At 46.7% G+C, this 19,066-nt stretch overlaps 1 protein-coding gene across 1 annotated transcript in view; it reads right to left on the reverse strand.

Moving 5' to 3' along the window:
* The window catches only part of DLGAP2 (DLG associated protein 2), a gene marked incomplete at its 3' end in the record, with an annotated part of 702,831 nt that overhangs the window by 53,248 nt on the left and 630,517 nt on the right, over positions 1 to 19,066 (reverse strand). Inside the window, exon 8 of the mRNA XM_082680415.1 lies at positions 248 to 395. Coding sequence (XP_082536541.1) covers positions 248 to 395 — 148 coding nt within the window. The remainder of the gene's footprint in view (positions 1 to 247; positions 396 to 19,066) is intronic.

The following is a 19,066-nucleotide window of genomic DNA, read 5'->3' on the forward strand; positions in this document are numbered from 1 at the left end:
AGCACGGAGGGGACGGAGGGGACGGAGGCCAAGACGGCCAGCTAGCCAGCCACCCCGGCTCAGAGCAGGTGGGAGAAAGAATGACAGAGCCATAAATGCAGCCCCTGCCCCCCGCAATTAACCTTATAATGTTCCCGGGGGCGCAACCAGGCCAGGATGACTCCAGGCTGGAATGTGCGTCCGCTCGCGGCCTGCGGCCCTGGCAGGGGCCGACTCAGGGCGGGGTGGGAGGGCGGAGGGACCCCACCTGGCTGACGCAGCTGGCCTGGCTGAGGGTGCTGACGGCCCGCATGTAGCTCTGGTTCCGGGAGCGGAATTTCGGGGAGCTGTAGTTGGCAGAGGGGTCCAGGCTGTGGCCGGCAGGCCCGTCACTGGCAGCTTGCAGGTAGCTCTGGCTACAGGAAAGACACGGAGAGAAGAGAAGAGGCTTCCGTGAGCATCGCCGCAGGGCCTGTGCGAGCACCGCCCGGAGGCTGTTACCAAACTTCGTCCTGCGGTGGACACACCTTTGCCGCACGTAAACACGCCTGAAAGACACTCGCACAGACGCGATTTCCTCCAAAGCAATAGGGGAGACTATTTGCAAAGTTGCTTTGAAACCTGACTTTTTATGATCAGGTAGTGACGTTAGGATCGCTCCACACAGAATAAAAAAGGGCTGAAAGCACAGGTAACTCACACACCATAAGAGCGAATTGGGGCCAAAAAACCATGAGTCTCATAAAAATCATGGTACACACTCAGAAAAATAAAAGAAAAAAAAATCAAAGGCTTGCCTTCAGTTTTAACGTATGAGAAGTTGTGCAGATCATGCAATACAGGCAGAGAGCAGACTGAGAAATCACATCCGTATTTGGTTATCATAATGATCATCTTCTCTCAGACAGCTTTAAAAATCTATTTCCTCGGGTATCCCTTCTCGTTATTTTGCAAAATGTCAGAAGTATGGGGAAACCTTGAGGGTGTCTGGCATGTAGAAGGTGCGGCTTAGCTTACGTTTCTGACTAACCGAACTCCTTTCAGGTTTTGGGGACAGACTTTCCACAATATAGTAAGAATTCCTCTTATTTGACCCCAACCTGCAATAATGTGGACACAGATAATGAGTTTATTCTTCCCTCGTATTGCAGATCACAATGGGAACATGAAATAGGATCAGGGCCCAGGCCTGTGTATAAAGATGTGTATAAGTGTCAGGTTGCTAATTCTGACTCTGTATTCGGCTGAAGAATGTTCCCTTGTTTTTCAAAGTAAATTCTTGATGTAAATTGTTTTCTCTGTGCCTTACTTCTTTAGCAATGGGGCAGAAGAGAAAAAAATGGGCTCAATGAAAAGTTCTGATTAAGCAAAGCCCATTTCTTATAAAGTCATTACTTTGGGTAAAATTAATAATATGTATTTTTAGATATTAATAGAATATAATTTATATCATAACTTATAATAATAATTTTTGTTTTAAAACCAGGTGTATAACATATTCCAGCTCCTACCTTCCTTCTCTCTACTCAAAACAAAAAAACAAAGGAAAAAAAAGAAAAGAAAGGAAAGGGAATGGGAGAGAAGTGAGTGTGGAGCCAGCTCTGCCCTTGGCTCGTAAAGGGTGCAAACCCCTGCCCACGTCCTCGTCAGCCCCGCTGCTCCGGGCCGGGGTCTGCACCAGCACGGCCTTGGGTCCCTTTACGCCTCCGTGGGCCCGCAGCTGGAAGCAGGCAGGTGTGCGACCACCCACAGCGCCCACGGCCGCCACGTGGGGCGCAGGCTAGCTTGGACGTGACCTCGTCAGCCTCACCTGCACTGTGTTTAGTCCCAGGTCACCTGCAGGGGTCTAAGCATCGCGGCCTCGGTGGTGTGTGTGGAGGTGTGCTGCCCGGACCCTCAGGCTCTCGGCCTCATGTTTGTGTTTGCAAAAACGAAACCTTTCTGGGTTCCCCTCTCCTTCTGTCTCCTTGAATCGCTGACCTCACGCTACGATTTCTACCTGTTAGCACTTTTAGCTTCCTTCCTTCCGACAGAAGAGCTTTCCCTGCTGATTAACACCGCTCTTCACCATTTCAACATTCTCAAATTGAAGTTCTGAGAATCCTTAAGAGAAGGGCTGTGTCTTTTTGATCTCTGTATCCAGATTTCCAGCCCACAGCCTGGCGCCGTGAGCCGGGGGCTGACTCAGAACTACAGCAAATGCCCCTTCGGTGGTGGCTGGGTGGGACCCACACACGATTCCATGTATTTGTGATTCTACGTTTCAAATACATTTTAAAAACCTCCCAACCATCTCCTTATTCCAACACAGGGTAGCCCCTTAAAGAAGCGCTTCCGCTATAGAAAGCTAATCAGGTGGTTTTTACAGACTCACAACAGTTAACGTTTGCTATACACTGTTATGCTGGATCCCTGCAAGCTTCTGACCCGGCACCAACCCATTCAGCGCTCGCGGGAACCCCACACGGTAGGGCCTCATTGTGCAAACAGGCAGACGGAGGCGCACCTTGCCCAGGTGCCCCCGGGGCGAACGCAGAGCTACACTCCGGGGCCAGGCAGCCTGGCTCCGAAATTCACGCTTTTAGCCCCAAGATTGCGGCTGCTGGGTCACAGAAGCAGACGGCCCAGGAGGTCTGGTCCTCTATCACCAAATGTTTTACACAGTTAAAAATAAACCCACCTGTGCCTCATTAGGGTTAATAGCACTTTCAACATTTTAATAGCTTGGCATCTTCTAATGCTGCCCAGGAAGGCCAGCGAGCCTCAGGAATCCCAGACCCCAGATACATCAGGAGCTGAGATGGGGAGGAGAGTCGACGGTGGAGGGGCAGGGCTGCCGGGACCCACTGGAACCGGGGCCAGGACCCCAGGACCTGTCCCTCTCCCTCAATTCCTGACGACGGAGTTCTGCTCTTCAGAAATCCGTCTTCGGGAGTTGATACCACTTTGAAGCTCCCTTAAAGCCCCTCAGTTATTCCCTCCTACTTCGACATCCCAGTTGTCAGGCGTGGAAATACATCTTCATGTATAGACTTTCCGGTGGCTCAGAAATTCTTAAGAGGAAACCACAGAACGTTTTCTAAACTAACATGAAACATTTTTTTCCAGTTTTTTTCCCTTTCAAATGATGCCCACGTTAGACAGTCATACGTGCGTAAATGAGATTGGAAACCTATTTTGGAAAGCTGAAAGAGTGAAAAGGAGTCGTATAAAAGAGGTTTCCTAGTTTTCTACTTCTTCCTCTCCCTCTGCAAACTGTGTCAGAGTGGTTTGCTGGATCACAGGCTCACAAACCTCTTCTGTGACTCCGGATCACTGTAAAAACAAATTCACGTAACAAAATACACGCCAGGCCTCTGTATTCAGCTATTCAGATCCACGTGGATATGCTTGAATATTTAGACAAAATAAACAATTCTCTTTTTGTCACCTCAGAAAAACAGTAAAGACTCTAAGTAGGTTGTATGAAGGAGAAATAAAAGAAAACAATTTTTTTCGAACTAAATGTGTTTATTCTAGATACAGAGGGCAACTTTACATCTTTATAAATGGAATCTGACTGGAATGGCGCGCATATATGACCACTGTCTTCACTGCATTACGTGGAGAATGGAACATTCTAAACACCATTACAGATAGCGGTGTGAGAAAGTGTGTGTGTGTGTGTGTGATATAGATGTGTGTGCGCTACTCCTCCTACAAAATGGAAATTATTCTAATGTCTTTCAGCACACATGTCACATAAGCTTGCAATTAAGTGATTTCAGAAAATTTTTTTCCAGATTATTTCCATATTTAGACTAAAAGGGTCCTTTAAACTTTAATTGCAGTCGCAGGAGATGAAGGTGTGCTTGTGCCCTAATTACACCATGCTGGGCCGGGGTGTCTGTTGGTGACAACGCAAGCGCTCAGACCCTAAAAGTGACACTGGAGGACCTGGCACTCGGGGCCTGGGGACAGCTGAGACCTTCCCGCCTCTATGGAGGCTTCTGAAACGGGTCAGGAAACAGGCTCAGAATCAGGTTCCTTCACCTGACTTGAAGGCTGGCGGGGCTCACGGAGGAATCGCTCACGTCACGTGGCTGGAAACGCATCCGGAGAGGAGGTGGCTGACGTCCGGGGTTCATTTGCAGCCTGGAGTCCGTGAACTTCCTATACTCTGCGGAGGCTGCCCTCGCGTCCTGCACTTTCCCCTCGTGCCTCGCTCGACCGTTTGCACCTGCCGCTCTGATTCTGCTCCTCTGTTCCTCACGTGTATTATTATACTGGCCAGCACCCCCTGCACGGTAAGGCCTTTGTACCTTCCCACTAAATTCTGCAGATTTCCTCGAGCGGGTGCTAGGAAAAGCGTCAGGCACGGAAGACAGCAAAGATGGAGGAATAACTGCCAGATAAAAATGCAGGGCACCCAGTTGAGTTCGAAGTTCAGAGGAACAGCAAGTACCTCTTAATATCAGTATGTTCCAAACGTGTCTCAAATGGGACATCCCTATACTAAAAAAATGCACTGTTGACCTGAAACTCAAATTTCACTGTTTGTCTTTCTTACATCTGGCAGTGCTACAACGGAGGTGTGCTCAGGGTCGTGGTGTCGGGGACGCAGACGGGAGCGTAGGTGTTCCTAATGCACAATGTCTGGGAGTTCGGTAGAAACGTCTTAGGACACACCTGGGGGAGCTGACGGTGGGGGGCTGCTCAGATGGGGCCCTCATTTTTCCGGGTCAGATTTTTGTCCGAACGAAACATTTCAACCGTTTGATTTTTTTGAAAAGAACAAACCTAGGTGAAGTCATCAAAAGAACATCATTTTTTCTAAAACAGAAATCAAGGAATAGAAAAATAAATACCATTACATGGTGATAAATTGAGACAAATTGATACACGTGAAATGCGCAAATCTCATATTCAGGACTCAGGGAACGCTGACAGTTTCTTTTCTGTAACCCTCACCCACACGCTCATCGGCATTCTGGGTTGTCACTGTTCTCAAGCTGAACCATTGTACTGGAAGTGAAGTGGTGTCTCGTTAAAGTTTACTCCTCATTTCTTGGCTGACTAATGATGTGATGATTGGTTATTTGTACATCTCCTTTTGTGAAGTGACTTTTCAACTTTTGACCCCCATTTTTAATGGGGTTATTTGTCTTTATAGCTTTGTTTTGTGGGAGTTCTTTATGCATTCTGTATTCAAATCCTTTGTCAGATATGCATTTTAAACGTTTTCCTTCACTTTGTGGCTTGCCTTGTCCCCTTCTTATTGGAGTCTCTTGGTGGGCAGAAGTTTTAAATTGTGATGGTTAGACTCACTCTTCTGTCACATTGATATATTCTGTCTTTTTGAGTTTTCCTTACCCTGAGAGATTTCACCTCCCGCGGGACAACTGGAAATGCCTGGAGATATTCTGCTGTCACAACTTGGGGGGCAGGGTGCTGGGCAGAGGCAGAGATGCTACCAAAACTCTATGGTGCACAGATAGTCGTCAACTGAAAAGAGTCGTCTGGCCCCAAATATCACTAGTGCTGAGGTTGAGAAGCCCCGGTCTATTCTGACACCAACAGCTCTCTGTCTTAAGGGCAGATGGTCTCCAACCCACAACAGCATCATCCGTATTCTTCTCAAGTGAGTGCACGTTGGGCATTCATCAAAATAGACTATATTATAAAACAAAGCTTAACAAATTTGAAAGAACAGAAATCATACAAAGTATGTTCGTGGACCAAAATAAATTAAACTAGAAATCAATAACAGAAAGATTTCTGGAAAACGCCCAAATATTTGAAAGTTAGGTCTGCAGTGACTCAATTTCGATATGAAAACAGGTTCTGAAAAGCGACCTGTTTGGTCCATCGGATTAGACTATTTGATGTCCATGTGATGAGTATTTGTTCATCTTTATTAGCAAGGATTGAAAGATGAGCAGATTATCAAGACTCCTACATCTTTTGGTCAGACTATGTATTTTGGCAGAGTATGTGAAGAAGAGACTCAGTTTCTAAATGAAGGAACTCTACCTTTTCTCCATCATGCTGAAAAGCTGATATATAATACTATGTAGGTAATATTCCTCCCCTTAACTATGCCTTCCTTGTAGTTACTTCCTTGTAGTAACCCCCATTTTTAATGGGGTTATTTGTCTGAAAGAGATAATATCTTTTGAGGAACTTTGGCATGGATTTGGTTTCGGTTGTTTTAAGGATTAATCAATGAAATGCCTTTATCAACTTTGCAAACTTTTTTTTAATATATGAATAAAACAGACCCAGGAGCTGGATCTCCTGCTATACTCACATGCCTGCTATCTATCAACTAAAGCTATCATTACTGTCTTGGACAAAGTGGCAAAAGATAAAATAAAATCTTTATGTGAATTAGTCAGTAGGGTCTGACACATGCTAACAATGTTGCTGACTAGCATAGCACCTCAGTATGTCAGCACCTTAGTATAATAAATTTCAATCAGTCGACCATAAAGTGAGTGTTTCAACTAGAAAAAACAAAGACAAAACAAAACAACATCAGTCTTCTGAATTGGTTCAAAGAGGAAGTCTCAATGGAAATTTAAAGCTGTCCTGTACAGACAAGCAAGGGGAGGGAGAAAAGCTAGAATGAACCATGTTGGATTAGATTATAGTCAGAGACATCGGTATGAATTCATGTTCGGCTTGATACAGACGCAGATGGGTAGACTAAGTAAATAATTATAGATATAAGCGTGTATACCAGCTCTGCCTGCTAAGGAAACCAGAGCACATCCAGTGCCCAGATCTTGGTTTCTAAACACCATTCTCCTGAAAGGCAACAGGGATCCTTGAAGAGACAGCTGGTTCCTGGGCTGGAAAAAATCAGATAGTGCGAGTTGTCTAACTTTGTTCTTCTTTGTCAAGATTGTTTTGGCTCTTCCAAGGTCCTTTGCATTTTCACACACATTTTAGAACCTTCCTGTCCATTTCTCTAAAAAGTGAGGCTGCTTTGAATGGCATCCGCTTTGACTGAGGTTGCACTGAAATGATACCTCAATCTGCGGAGAATTAACATCTTAGCAACGTTGCAGTTTCCATCACAATTTCTCTCTCCATTTGTGTTGGTCTAATTACATGTATACATGCTACACGTGCACATCTCATACATATACAGTGAATTCACAGATAAATGTCTCACACAGATATCTAGCACATACATAACACACTCCAGAGTGTACGGCTGCTTTCTGTAGCAGAGTTACGTCTCCGGAGCTCCTACCTGGGGCGTTTTATTTTTACATTATGTGGTGGTGGTCTTTGTCATCTGTTTGGCTCACAGACGTCTCAGTCCTTTTGTTGTTGTTTGTTTAGAGAATTCGCCACTGTGACAGGCAGAGGTGGGCTCTTCTTGCAGGACTACACACGTTAACTAGTTCCTTTCTCAGACTCCCGTGGAGCCGGGGGAAGGGCACATGACCTATGCTCCTCCGATGAGATGCATTCCCCCAGACCTGGGTGAAAGCCAGGATCATGAAGCAGAGTCCACGCTAACGGCGGTATCTCGTTTACAAGGTCATGTGGCTGGGGTTCAGCCCGGGGGTGTCAAACCGAGAGGTGTCTGCACAATGGGGCTGGCAGGCACTGGCTTCACTATGGCAGTTCCCAGTGAGGCTCTTTCCCTGCTGGAGATCCTCCCTTATTTTCTCATACATGTCCTTTCTGCTTATTTAAAGAGCCCGCTGTTGAGTTTATGACCCTCTAAGCCCTCTGTGTGATGACGCAACTGTGTTTCATGGATGCCGAGTATTCCAAGTGGCAGCTGAAGCCACACGTGGATTTTTACAGAGAACAGCGTCCCCCAGGGTCCCTCTGGCTCCACTGAAAGGCTCCTCGGGTCCATTTTACTGAAAACACTGTTGATCCCAAGACCCTCTAAGGCACATATCACAAAACTGGCCTTACTACCCATATTTGTATTAGAAATTGCTGAGTGTAACCAGAATAGAAGGTATCCACTTAAACCTTTGACATTCAGCATTTCTGAGGTTTATTCTTTGAAATTCAATTTGCTAGCATCTTTCACTACAATTTATTTTTCCAAAGAGACACAAAATAGAGGTCAATATTAGTGAACTGTGTACGCAGAGTCCGTATAAACAGAGAGGAACCCAGAGGCCTGCAGACCAACATCATCAGTAAGGACCACAGCAGAACGACCTCCCTTAGGAGATGTTTTTTGGTGTCAAAATGCTCTCCCCAAATATGTTTACCCAGCAAAATGAGTCATTCATCTAACACACATTTATGGGGCGCCAAGGACAGAAACAAGATGACTGAATACTCGCCCTTGTTCTCAAGGAGCTTGCTGGGTGGCACATAAATTTTAATAAAATTCGATTTTCCAAAGGATATATTTAAAGAGACCCAATGTCTTTCGAAAAATCTTCTTCTTCTCCATTCAAATTGCCTTATAGTTCAACTTATGAAATGTATTTTAAGGAAAAGGTGGCACTATTGCTCAAAGGATTATGAACTAGATTCCACTGTAAGGAAAGCAGAGAGATTAAAAAATCAGGAAGAACGACGAGGATTAAGGAAAAGTTCCAATTATTTATCTTCCATGTTATGACACTCTAGCAGCACCAATGGATGTAAATGTATCAAGGTTCCTGAAAAAATCTGCTCTTGTTACAAAATGATGTGCCTGTAAGCCTTCAGAGATGAAAGCATAAATGGATATAAATAAGAAAATTAAAAAGGTAAAATGAGGGATACATTTTATACAAACATATTTATATTTATACATACAGCACAATATGGTATAGAATACATTGAAAATTTACATTATTAAGAAGATGAGTTTCAGCCAGTTTAAAAACATTCTGGGAGCACAATAGCCAGGACATGGAGGCAACCTAAGTGTCCATCGACAGACGAATGGATAAAGAAGATGTGGCACACATATACAATGGAATATTACGCAGCCATAAAAAGGAATGAAACTGAGTTATTTGTAGTGAGGTGGATGGACCTAGAGTCTGTCATACAGAGTGAAGTAAGTCAGAAAGAGAAAAACAAATACTGTATGCTAACACATATATATGGAATCTAAAAAAAAAAAATGTTCTGAAGAACCTAGGGGCAGGACAGGAATAAAGACGCAGACGTAGAGAATGGACTTGAGGACATGGGGAGGGGGAAGGGTAAGCTGGGACGAAGTGAGAGAGTGGCATGGACTTATATACACTACCAAACGTAAAACAGATAGCTAGTGGGAAGCAGCCGCATAGCACAGGGAGATCAGCTCAGTGCTTTGTGACCACCTAGAGGGGTGGGATAGGGAGGGTGGGAGGGAGACGCAAGAGGGAGGAGATATGGGGATATATGTTTATGTATAACTGATTCACTTTGTTATAAAGCTGAACTAACACACCATTGTAAAGCAATTCTACTCCAATAAAGAGGTTAAAAAACAGAAAACAAGCAAACAAACAAAAAAAACAGTCTGGAAGCTCCTCAAAAGGATACATCTGACGTTCCCAAATGACCCTGCAGCTCCACCCCCAGGAACGAGAGAATGAAGATAAGCGTCCATATAAAAACCTGTGCAAGAATGTTCACAGCAGAATTATTCCTAAGAGCCCCAAAGTGGAAACAACTTAAATGTTCATCAAGGGACGGATGGATAAATAAACGGTGACGTAGCCATGTGACGGAATATCATTCAGCCAGAAAAAGAGGGGAAGCACTGACGCCCACCACAAAGTGAGGAACCTTAGAAACATGCTGAGGGAAGGAAGCTGGACACACAGGGCACGTACTGTAGGATTCCACGTCCATGAAACATCCAGAACTGGCAAACCCGCGGAGACACAAAGCACATTGGTGGCTGTGGCTGTGGCTGGGGAGGGATCTGGGGAGTGACTGCCGGTGGGTGCGGGGCTCCTTCCGTGTGAAGACACGTCCTGACGTTGATCACAAGGACCTCTGTGAATACACTACACGCCACTGAACTGTATACGCCAAGTGGGTGAATGGCATGATCTATAAACTGTATCTTAGTAAAGCTGTTAGGAATCAGACGAGAAAAGGACAATATTTCGTTTTCTGTCACTTGTCAATTGAAGTGAAATGTATGTTCAGGTGGATGATTTGGGAGGAATTTTCCAAAGGAAGCTGAGGCCCCACCCACCAGTTCACAGTGTGTTCACGGGCCCTGGGCATCACCGAGAGGGGAGGGGAGGCCCCAAGGCCGCACAGGTGACCACAAAACGGTTTCATTGTGCTCACCGCCTTTGAGGCTGTCTACGATTCTCTGGGGAAGGGACGACAACCCACTTACTTCATGAAGGCAAGGGGATCCTTCCTGAGAGGGGACCCAGGCCCCAAAGGTCCCAGAGCAGGCGCTACAGATTCTGCACAAAGATCGCTACCTCCAAAGCCTGCACGTGTTACTTTAGTATGATACATATATTTAAAAACATTTGCAATGCATTATTACAACTGTGTGATAAAATAATATTTCAGAAGAATACAAAACCGTGCAACGGTTTCTCTCCAGAGCAGAGAGCTGTCAGCTTTGGTTCTGGCGCCGTCACTGACCCAGGGCCTCAGAGCCAGCACAGGGCCTCGTGCTTTGTTTCCTCCCTTAGATGAGAGAACTTTAAGTCACGGGGCTGGGGGTGGTTGCTGAAATGGAGCAGAGCGCAAGGTCTCAGATTGCTAAGTGGAAAAATCCTACCCTGAAGCGGCATCTTAGGCAAACAAGGATGCGGAAAGTTTGTAAAGCTAATGGAAAAAGTACAGGCTGGTCTCACTAGACGGTCCGATTGGTGCAATCAGGAGAAATTCTTGCCACCATCCGCTTTCTGAGCTGTGAACAAGAAGACCTCAGGAGAATATGGAAATGGGCTTCCTTCTCCGGGCTGTGATAAACCTTCTACTCTGAAAGGACCTGCACGTCACCATCCACGTGACCGGAGACAAACGCAAAAGGAGGGCTTTCAGCTTCACCTTAACGTGCGCCCCCCAACCAACCCCTGCAAAGAGGGAGGGGCTGCGGGCCGAGAAGAGCAGAGGTTTGCAGCCAGGGGACCTGGGTCCGGGGTCTGAATTTCCCTCTATCCACCCTCGCAGTGTGAGGCTGAGTGCGTCGCTAACGTGCTTGACCCAGACTTTCTCCCTGTGACAACGACCAGCCCAGCCCCACGCACTTCAGGGTCGTGTACGCGGTTCAGTGACTCAGGCCGCGGCAAAGGTTCAGAGAAGCTCGCTGCCGAGCCATGACCTCAATCCCACTTCTCTTACCAGGGCTTCAGAGACAGAGGCGACCGCAGTATGTACCTCGTCACACCACGAGCCCCGTACAGAGCGTCAGACTTCCCTCCGGCAGTGCTGGGCAAGGGCTCCGCTCAGCGACTATTCTCGAGACCATCGCAGGGGAACCTTCCTCTGGCCTGAGATCCTTTCATTGCTATTTACATCCGCACCTTCTTCTATGTTTGAGATGGTTTTTTAAGCAAGTACAGAGCTTTTTTCTTTATTAAAATTTCTGACAGTTGCCGGTTTATATTAAAGGCTAGTGTCAGGGCAGCAGGAAAACATCCATTTAATGGTCTCAGAAGTGCTAACCTGTATCACAATCCCCTGGGGGCTTGCCAATAATGCAGATTCCTAGGCCACGTTCCCAAGATGGATTTAAGGGGGGGGGTCAGCCTCAAATCCAAATTTTAATGAACATTCTAGGTGATTCTATGTCAGGTGGTCTACGGACCAGCCCGCACTTTGAGAAACGCAGGTCTACTTGGATAGAAGAAGAGGGAACCCCACTGAGGGACCTTTTGGAGAATCTAGATGTTTATTTCATCCACAAACAATAATAAACACACTCTTGAAAAGTCTTTCCGCTGGTGCTGGGAGACGAGGTTTGTATCTGCGTGATGGGCAACCACCGAGCACTTAGAGCTGGGCCCCCAGGGCACAGTTCACTCAACCCTGCTTCCTGGAGAGAAAGCCTGAACCCACACAGATGCTGACCACCTCCGGTCAGAGTCCAGAGCGTCTGGTCACCGGTGTGGTCGTTGTTTAAACACCTCGGGCACCCCTGTGCCAACTTTGCTCTGAGCGCTGAGAGTGGTGACGTGTGACTGTGGAATCCCTGACACAGGGCAGGTGGGGATGCAGAAATGGGGCCCTGAGGTCCTTGTAGGGCGGGGAGGCAGGGTCGGGAACTCTTCTCTCGGAGGAGACTCGAGTGTAATCATTGCCCTGGAGCTCATCAAACATTAAACGGTCACATATTGACTGGTGTATCCTGCCCGGAGAACAATGAGGGAACGTGCAGCCTGGCTTAGAAGCATCCTAACCCTTTTCCAGGCCTGGTCCCTTAGACAGATAATCACCAAGACAGGACGTATTGACTGTTCAGCCCTGAGCTGGGCTCGGTGCCCCATCCGAGGGCGGGGAAACAGGACACCAGATCAGTGACGTGACGCTCATACTGATGTCATCGCCCGGCCCAACGGTTTTACCAACGGCCAGGACATCGGGGGTGTGGGTCAGACAGACCTGCGCCTTCAGGAAAGGCACTCTCGGGGCCCGTCTGAGGTGGCGTGCGGTCCAGTGACCAGCTTTCCGAGTCCCTGCTACGTAAACATTCAGAAGACGCCTACCAAATGGGACAAAACGAGCGCTGCTGGTCGGGCTAACCAACCTGTATGGCTTATAGGTAATGGCGGTCCCGTAGGGAGTTAATTCCATTAACAGGCTAACTGGTACACTGGATGAATACCTTACCATTGATTAACTTGTTACCTATGTATTTAACCACTATACCTCTTGGGTGCCACCGCACTGGGCACAGACGCGAAACACAGAACTCGCCTGCATGTGCACGGAGCTCACGCTCTCGGGGGCAAGAGACTGCACACAGACGATGATAATCGACGCTAACTGAATACCTTTGGATCGTGGTGATCAAAGAAAAGTTAGAGTCCACATTCAATGACTCCAACGTACAGTTGGCAAAAGGAAGCAAGATAATGGCAGTGTGGAAGAAAATGGAAAACCCAGAGAATTTGTGAGTGATGGGTGAAATCAGCCAGCCGTGGAAACAGCTGGCCGCCCCGGGAAGCACTGCTACGGGTCCAGCACCTGTATCGTAATCGTTTCTGGATTATCCAGCACAGTTACTGCGAGGACGGTGACTTTCTCAGAAATTCTGCTGTGTCACACCCAGAATCTGACTGTTTCTTGCTGTGGCTTTTTCTGCCCTGCTGTGGCCTCCATCACCTGAATCAGGAAGGCTGGTTACTGCAGCATGACTGGTCTCCCTGCCTCTGTCCTTGCAGCTTCTCCAGGCCAACTTCCACCCTGGAGCCAGCGTTCCTGCTGACAAAGAACTTCTCCTTGACAGGCTTCAGCTGGGCCCCTCCGAGCCCCGGCCTCCTGACTCTGCCCCCAAAGAGCCCAATTTTAGGGAGAATCCTGCCAAGTCGGAGTAGCCAGCATCCGTCACCCGATATCTGCTCACTCCCGGTTCCATTGGGGTTCCCTGTGCCCCACTCTCCTCCAGGTGAGGTCTGATCACCTGCCCGCCTGCAGCAAGAATCCTGTAAGGTGGGTTTGGCCAGAATCCCTGAGCCCTGATGTTTCCTCTTGGAGACTTTCCATCCGTGACCCCACCCTGCTCCCCGGCTGGAACCCCTGCTTGTCCTTGTGTGTTCACAGTTGAGCCTGGTCCCTCTACCCCTGTAATACCCATCGCAGTGGTGGCCACACCCACCGTGATGGCTCTGGACAAAGTTGGCCTCACCCTTCTAATCAGGGTCATGGGTGACTTTTCTCCTTAAGGCTGTTAAGACATGAATTAGATGACTTCACCTGTCTGCTCAAACCACTGGCTCCCTCTGTCCCCCAAAGTAACGCGGCAATGGATTTATGATCGTGTGGACGGTGGGGCCCCGCTAACCTGCCCTCCCACCCAACCCATCGCCTCTCGCCTCTCTGACGACGTTTCCCCTCCTGGCGACTTATTCCAGCCTCACCGGACCCTGCTTCTCCCGTGACTCTGCAGCATGCCCCGCTCCCCACCAGGAACTCAGACATCCTCTCAGAGGTCCTCATGCCAACACCTGCGCCTGGCTGTCACCTTCCCGGGAAGCCCACCCTGACCAGGCCACTTCAACTGTAACCCCCTCCCCAAGCCACCCACATACCCACACTCGCAGGTCTACCAGACCCCCAGACTCGGATCATTGTTCCCTGTGGCACTTCCCGCCTCTAATACGCGAGGCCCTTCGCTCCTTTATTACTGATTAGTTATCACGTGAATGGCGTGTCTTCCTCTGTTGCACACTAAGAACCACGAGGCCTGGGATTTCTGTCTGTTTTGTTCATTGTGTTTCTAAAGCACCTGAGCGGTGCCTGACACCTCACAGGCGCTCGGTCAGTATCTGCTTGACGGCAAATGAACAGATGCCCTGAACTGGACAGGGCAGTGCCAGCCTGCATGGGCCGTGGCCATCCCTCCCTGGCTTGGGAGGGTCTGGATGCAGCAAACACACAGCAAAGCAGGAGTGAGTCTGCAGGGCTGCTGCCTGGACCTCTGCGGATGCAGGCCTCAGGGTGTCTCCAGCCCTGGACGCTTTGGTTTTATCAGTCAGCACATTCCCCACTTTGCTTGAGCCTTTCACCTTCAGAGCTAAAGATACTGGATCAGCCATGACCTCCAAGCAGTGATGTGTAAACGGTGGCGGAATTGCTGAAGAAAGACCCGATTTCAGTGACATTTACCAGCCACAGCATATCATTAACTACAAACAATGCTTTGCAATAATTTTGAACCTACAAAAAGTTCCAAGAATATTGCAGAATGTTTCCATACACCCTTCCCCCACCTCTCCTTAATGTTCACATCTTACATAATTGTAGTATAGTCAGAAACACCAGGAAATTGGAACTTATTAGAATTTGACCAGCTTTCCCACGAGTGATCTGTTCATGGTCCAGGATCCATCCCAGGCTGCATTTGGTTGTCCCGGCTCCTGAATCTCCTCCAACCTGTGACGACTCGCCTGTCCGCCCTTGTCTGTCATGACGGACGCTCTGGAAGAGTGTTCATCACTTATTATGTAACTATCCCCTCACCTGGGGTGTGGACTTTTTCCATCATCAGGCGGAGGTGATGCATTTCTGGTGAGAACCCCTCAGAAGCTTGCTCTGTGCATCGTATCCAGGGCGTATGATGTCTTTGCATCTCAGAGGGTTGATTGCAACCCTAATTACCTGGTTAAGTGGGGGAGGGTCCTTCTGGCTCTCCACTGTGACATTTCTACTGTTCCCTTGATAACTAATACACGTCTCGTAGGCAGATATCTTGAGGCCAAGCAGACATGAGCCTTCGCTCGCCCATCGGTCGCTCTTGCTGCGTCAGTTAACGTGGTGGTGCCGGCCCGGGCATGCTTTTCTTTCCCCTAATCCTCCTATGTTAAAAATTCTACTGCAAGAAAGCACTATCCTGCTTCCCCGTCATTTATGTATTCAGTGCTTTGCAAATATTAGTATGGACTCACGGGCGCTTCTTTTGTGGATGACAATCCAATACCTTTATTATTTCTTCTGTGGCTCAAACTGTCCTAGTTTTGGCCACTGGGGCTCCTTCAGTTCAGTCTGTGTCTTTCTGACATGTCCCCACCGTGCCCACCCCTCCACCAGGCCCAGAAGGTAGAGAGAGCGGGCACTCGGCAGGTAGGCAGCACCGGGTCTGGGAGGTCTGGTCTCTTACCTGGTCACCAGGACCGCGGGGGCCACTCCTCTCCGCCACTGTAGACTCAGTGTGTCCAGGCTGGACTCAGCACCTTCCCGACGTCTGCTTCTCCTGCCAGCCTCCCCCTCTCACTGACTCACACCCCCAGCCCCGCCCAAGTCACAGCCTTGGGGGTGCGCCTGTGCCTGCTCCCGTGTCCGGCTCTGTCCCTAACATGTGTACCTCCCAACATATTTTCTCCACCCCGACTGCCATCACTAAGGCAGCCCCTGACAAGTCATCTGGATTTCCTGATAGACACCTAATTGTGTCCGCCCAGACAGACTGATCTCTCTAGAATAGAAACCTGCTAGCCTCCTTGAAATCTTCAGTGGCTCTGTATGACCTTCATTTTTTTTTAAAGAGAATTTTTAAAGAGAATTATTTTTTTTAAAGAGAATTTTAAAATTTTTAAAAATTTTTAAAGAGAATTATTAGCCTCACAAAGGAGCTGCATGGGACACAAAGTTACAGTAAAAATCATCTCTAATAACCACACATAATTGGCCCCAGCTAAAACTTCCTCATAAGCAATTCCATCCACCAAATATTATTAAGCACCTACTCTGTGTCAGGATAACGTGTTCTGTGCTCTCAGGAGACTTAGAGGGAAGTCTGGTAACGGAGACCACATCGAATAAATAAACTCCACGTCAGCTGGTGTGCGCAGAGGACGGGGTATGTAGGGAGAACACATTCTGTTCTACCCTGCAATTGTCACCTTTGTTCCAGTATTTTCCCTATTAGCACCTGAGATTAAATACCACGGAGGCAGTTAAATACGTATTTCCATTTTTCTCACTCCATTATATTTTCTGACTCTTGATTTTATAGGTTAAATATTTGATTACCTACCACTGTATAAAATAAGAGGTACACGCTACTTAAGAAGAAAGAGTTCTTTGACTATTGCAATGTTTAATGACAAATGCTGAATTTAATAACTATTTGATACTCACTGTACAAACGTAAGAATCAATGGTAGAATCTACTACCCTGTCGTGATAGGAGATAATCACTAAATGTACCTCCATTTGAAATAAAAATAAGATTGTAACTGTACCACAAAGAGTTCATAAATGGGGTCCCAGTCAGCTAGCAATGTTTGTTGAACATTCACTGGATGACAATTACAGGGATAATAAAAAGAAATGAGCATACACTGTCATTCAATTTAATCAAGAAGTAGAGAAAAACACAGAAGATAAAAAAGAAGAATTATGACATCAACTGTGCAGGAAAATGACAGATGGAAAACTCTCAGTATGGGAACTCTGCAACAGTTGAAAGTCACCCGATATCGGGAGGGGGCCCGATGCTGAGAGGGGCATCCGTGCTGGGAAAGCCCTTGACTGTCTGGACCAGGGGTATGTTGGAGGCTCCTTTTCCAAGTACTCCTTGTGGTGTTGGACTTAGAAGTGATTTTAGAGAGACTCCAGGTAAGTAACCCTCAAATGCTCATCCCTTTCACTCCATCAAGGAAGAGGTTCCCTGGTGGCAACACCAAGCCACAACTACTCCCAATGACACGCATCTCTCCACCAGCATCTCTTACTGTAAGTCTCATGTAACATGAGCCTTGGAGACACAAAATGTGGGAATACTACTGGGAATAAATTTCATTTTATGGCTTTAAAATCCACATAAAATTATAATTCCACTTGCAGCTGAAAAGTCTCATGAAGTCACTGAGCATAAATTCATTACTATTGTAACTTTACAACACAAGAAGATTCATTTAAATGCAGTGTTATTATTGGAGAGACAGTAATTACAGGTTACGAGGGGGCTTAGAAGACAATACAACTGATTTTCAATATCTTCTCTTCTTTTAACATTAATATACGCTTTTGGAAAAAGTTGAAAAATATTAAAAAAAAAAAATTCAGCTACAAATCCACCACCCAAAGATAACCATTACTAATATTTTAGTGACTTCCTTTTGTTTTTGGCTGTGCCACCGGTTTTCAGGATCTTAGTTTCCTCACCAGGGATTGAACCTGGTCCAGTGGCAGTGAAAGCGTGGAGTCCTAACCACTGCAGTGCCAGGAAGTTCCCTAGTGACTTCCTGTATTAGTTTTCCACTGCTGTGTCTGATGGTTCATCTTATGTATCAACTCGGCTACACTGTGGGACCCATATATTTGGTCAAACAGTATTCTAGATAGTGCTGTGATGGTTTATTTATTTATTTTTGGGGCTCCAATTAATATTTAAATTGGTGGACTTTGAGTAAGCAGATTGCCCTCCATTATGTGGGTGGGCCTCATCTAATCAGTTGAAAGTCTTAAGAGGAAAGACTGACCTCCTCGGGAAGAGAAATTGTGCCTCCAGACTGTCTTCAGACTTGAGCTACAGCCTAAATTCTTCCTTGACCCTCTAGCCTGTCAGTCTGCCCTGCAGAATTTGAACTTGCCAGCCTACACAATCATGAGAGCCAGTTCCTTACAGTTAGTCTCTCTGTCTCTGTCTCTCTACACACACACACACACACACACACACACACACACACACACACACACACACACACACACACACACACACCTATGTTTCTGGAGAACCCTGACTAATACACTGCATAACACATTACCATAAATTCACTGGCTTAAGGCAACACTCAAGGGTTAGCTCACATCAGAACTGTAGGTCACAGTCTGGCCCATCATGACCGGGTCCTCTGCTCACGGTATCACAGACGGACACCAAGCCTCCAGCCAGACTGAGTTCTCACTGGAGGCTCTGGGAAGAATGAACATAAGTGTTTTTTGGATACATATTGCCAAATTTCGCAGCAAGAGAGATTTTAAAAACACTTTCAACCATGATAAAATGATTATTTCAAAAGCAGTTTAGCTCATCAAAACCTCACTTTTAAACTCTGTGAAAATGATTTCTGTCATTTAAAATTAATTGTTTAGTTTTAGATGCCTAGTTAATATCCTGGCACTCTGTACACTTATTCATTTATTTACTTGATATCTTATTTACACACCCAGCCCTTAACATACACTTACTTATTGGATGACCAAATAAATGGAGAATTCATATATTAATTATCACACACCAAGGAAGACGATGATTTCAATAGACTAAATCATCTTTACTACATTCGGGAGAATTGCATATAATGTGACTTAGTAGAAGTCACTGCTGCTTCAGCCATTCGGCTTAATTTTATTTAATTTTGCACCCACATCTTACAGATTTGCCTCTCTTTGCTCTAATCTCTTTATTCAGTGCATTCTCTGGAAACAGTCAGTGCTTTGACAGCCACTGGCTTCTGGTTTATTAACAGAAAGCCCTGTCTGACCTCTCACAAGT

Source organism: Grampus griseus, assembly GCF_964374135.1.
Source record: "Grampus griseus genome assembly, chromosome: 21".
Classification (NCBI taxonomy): Eukaryota; Metazoa; Chordata; class Mammalia; order Artiodactyla; family Delphinidae; genus Grampus; species Grampus griseus.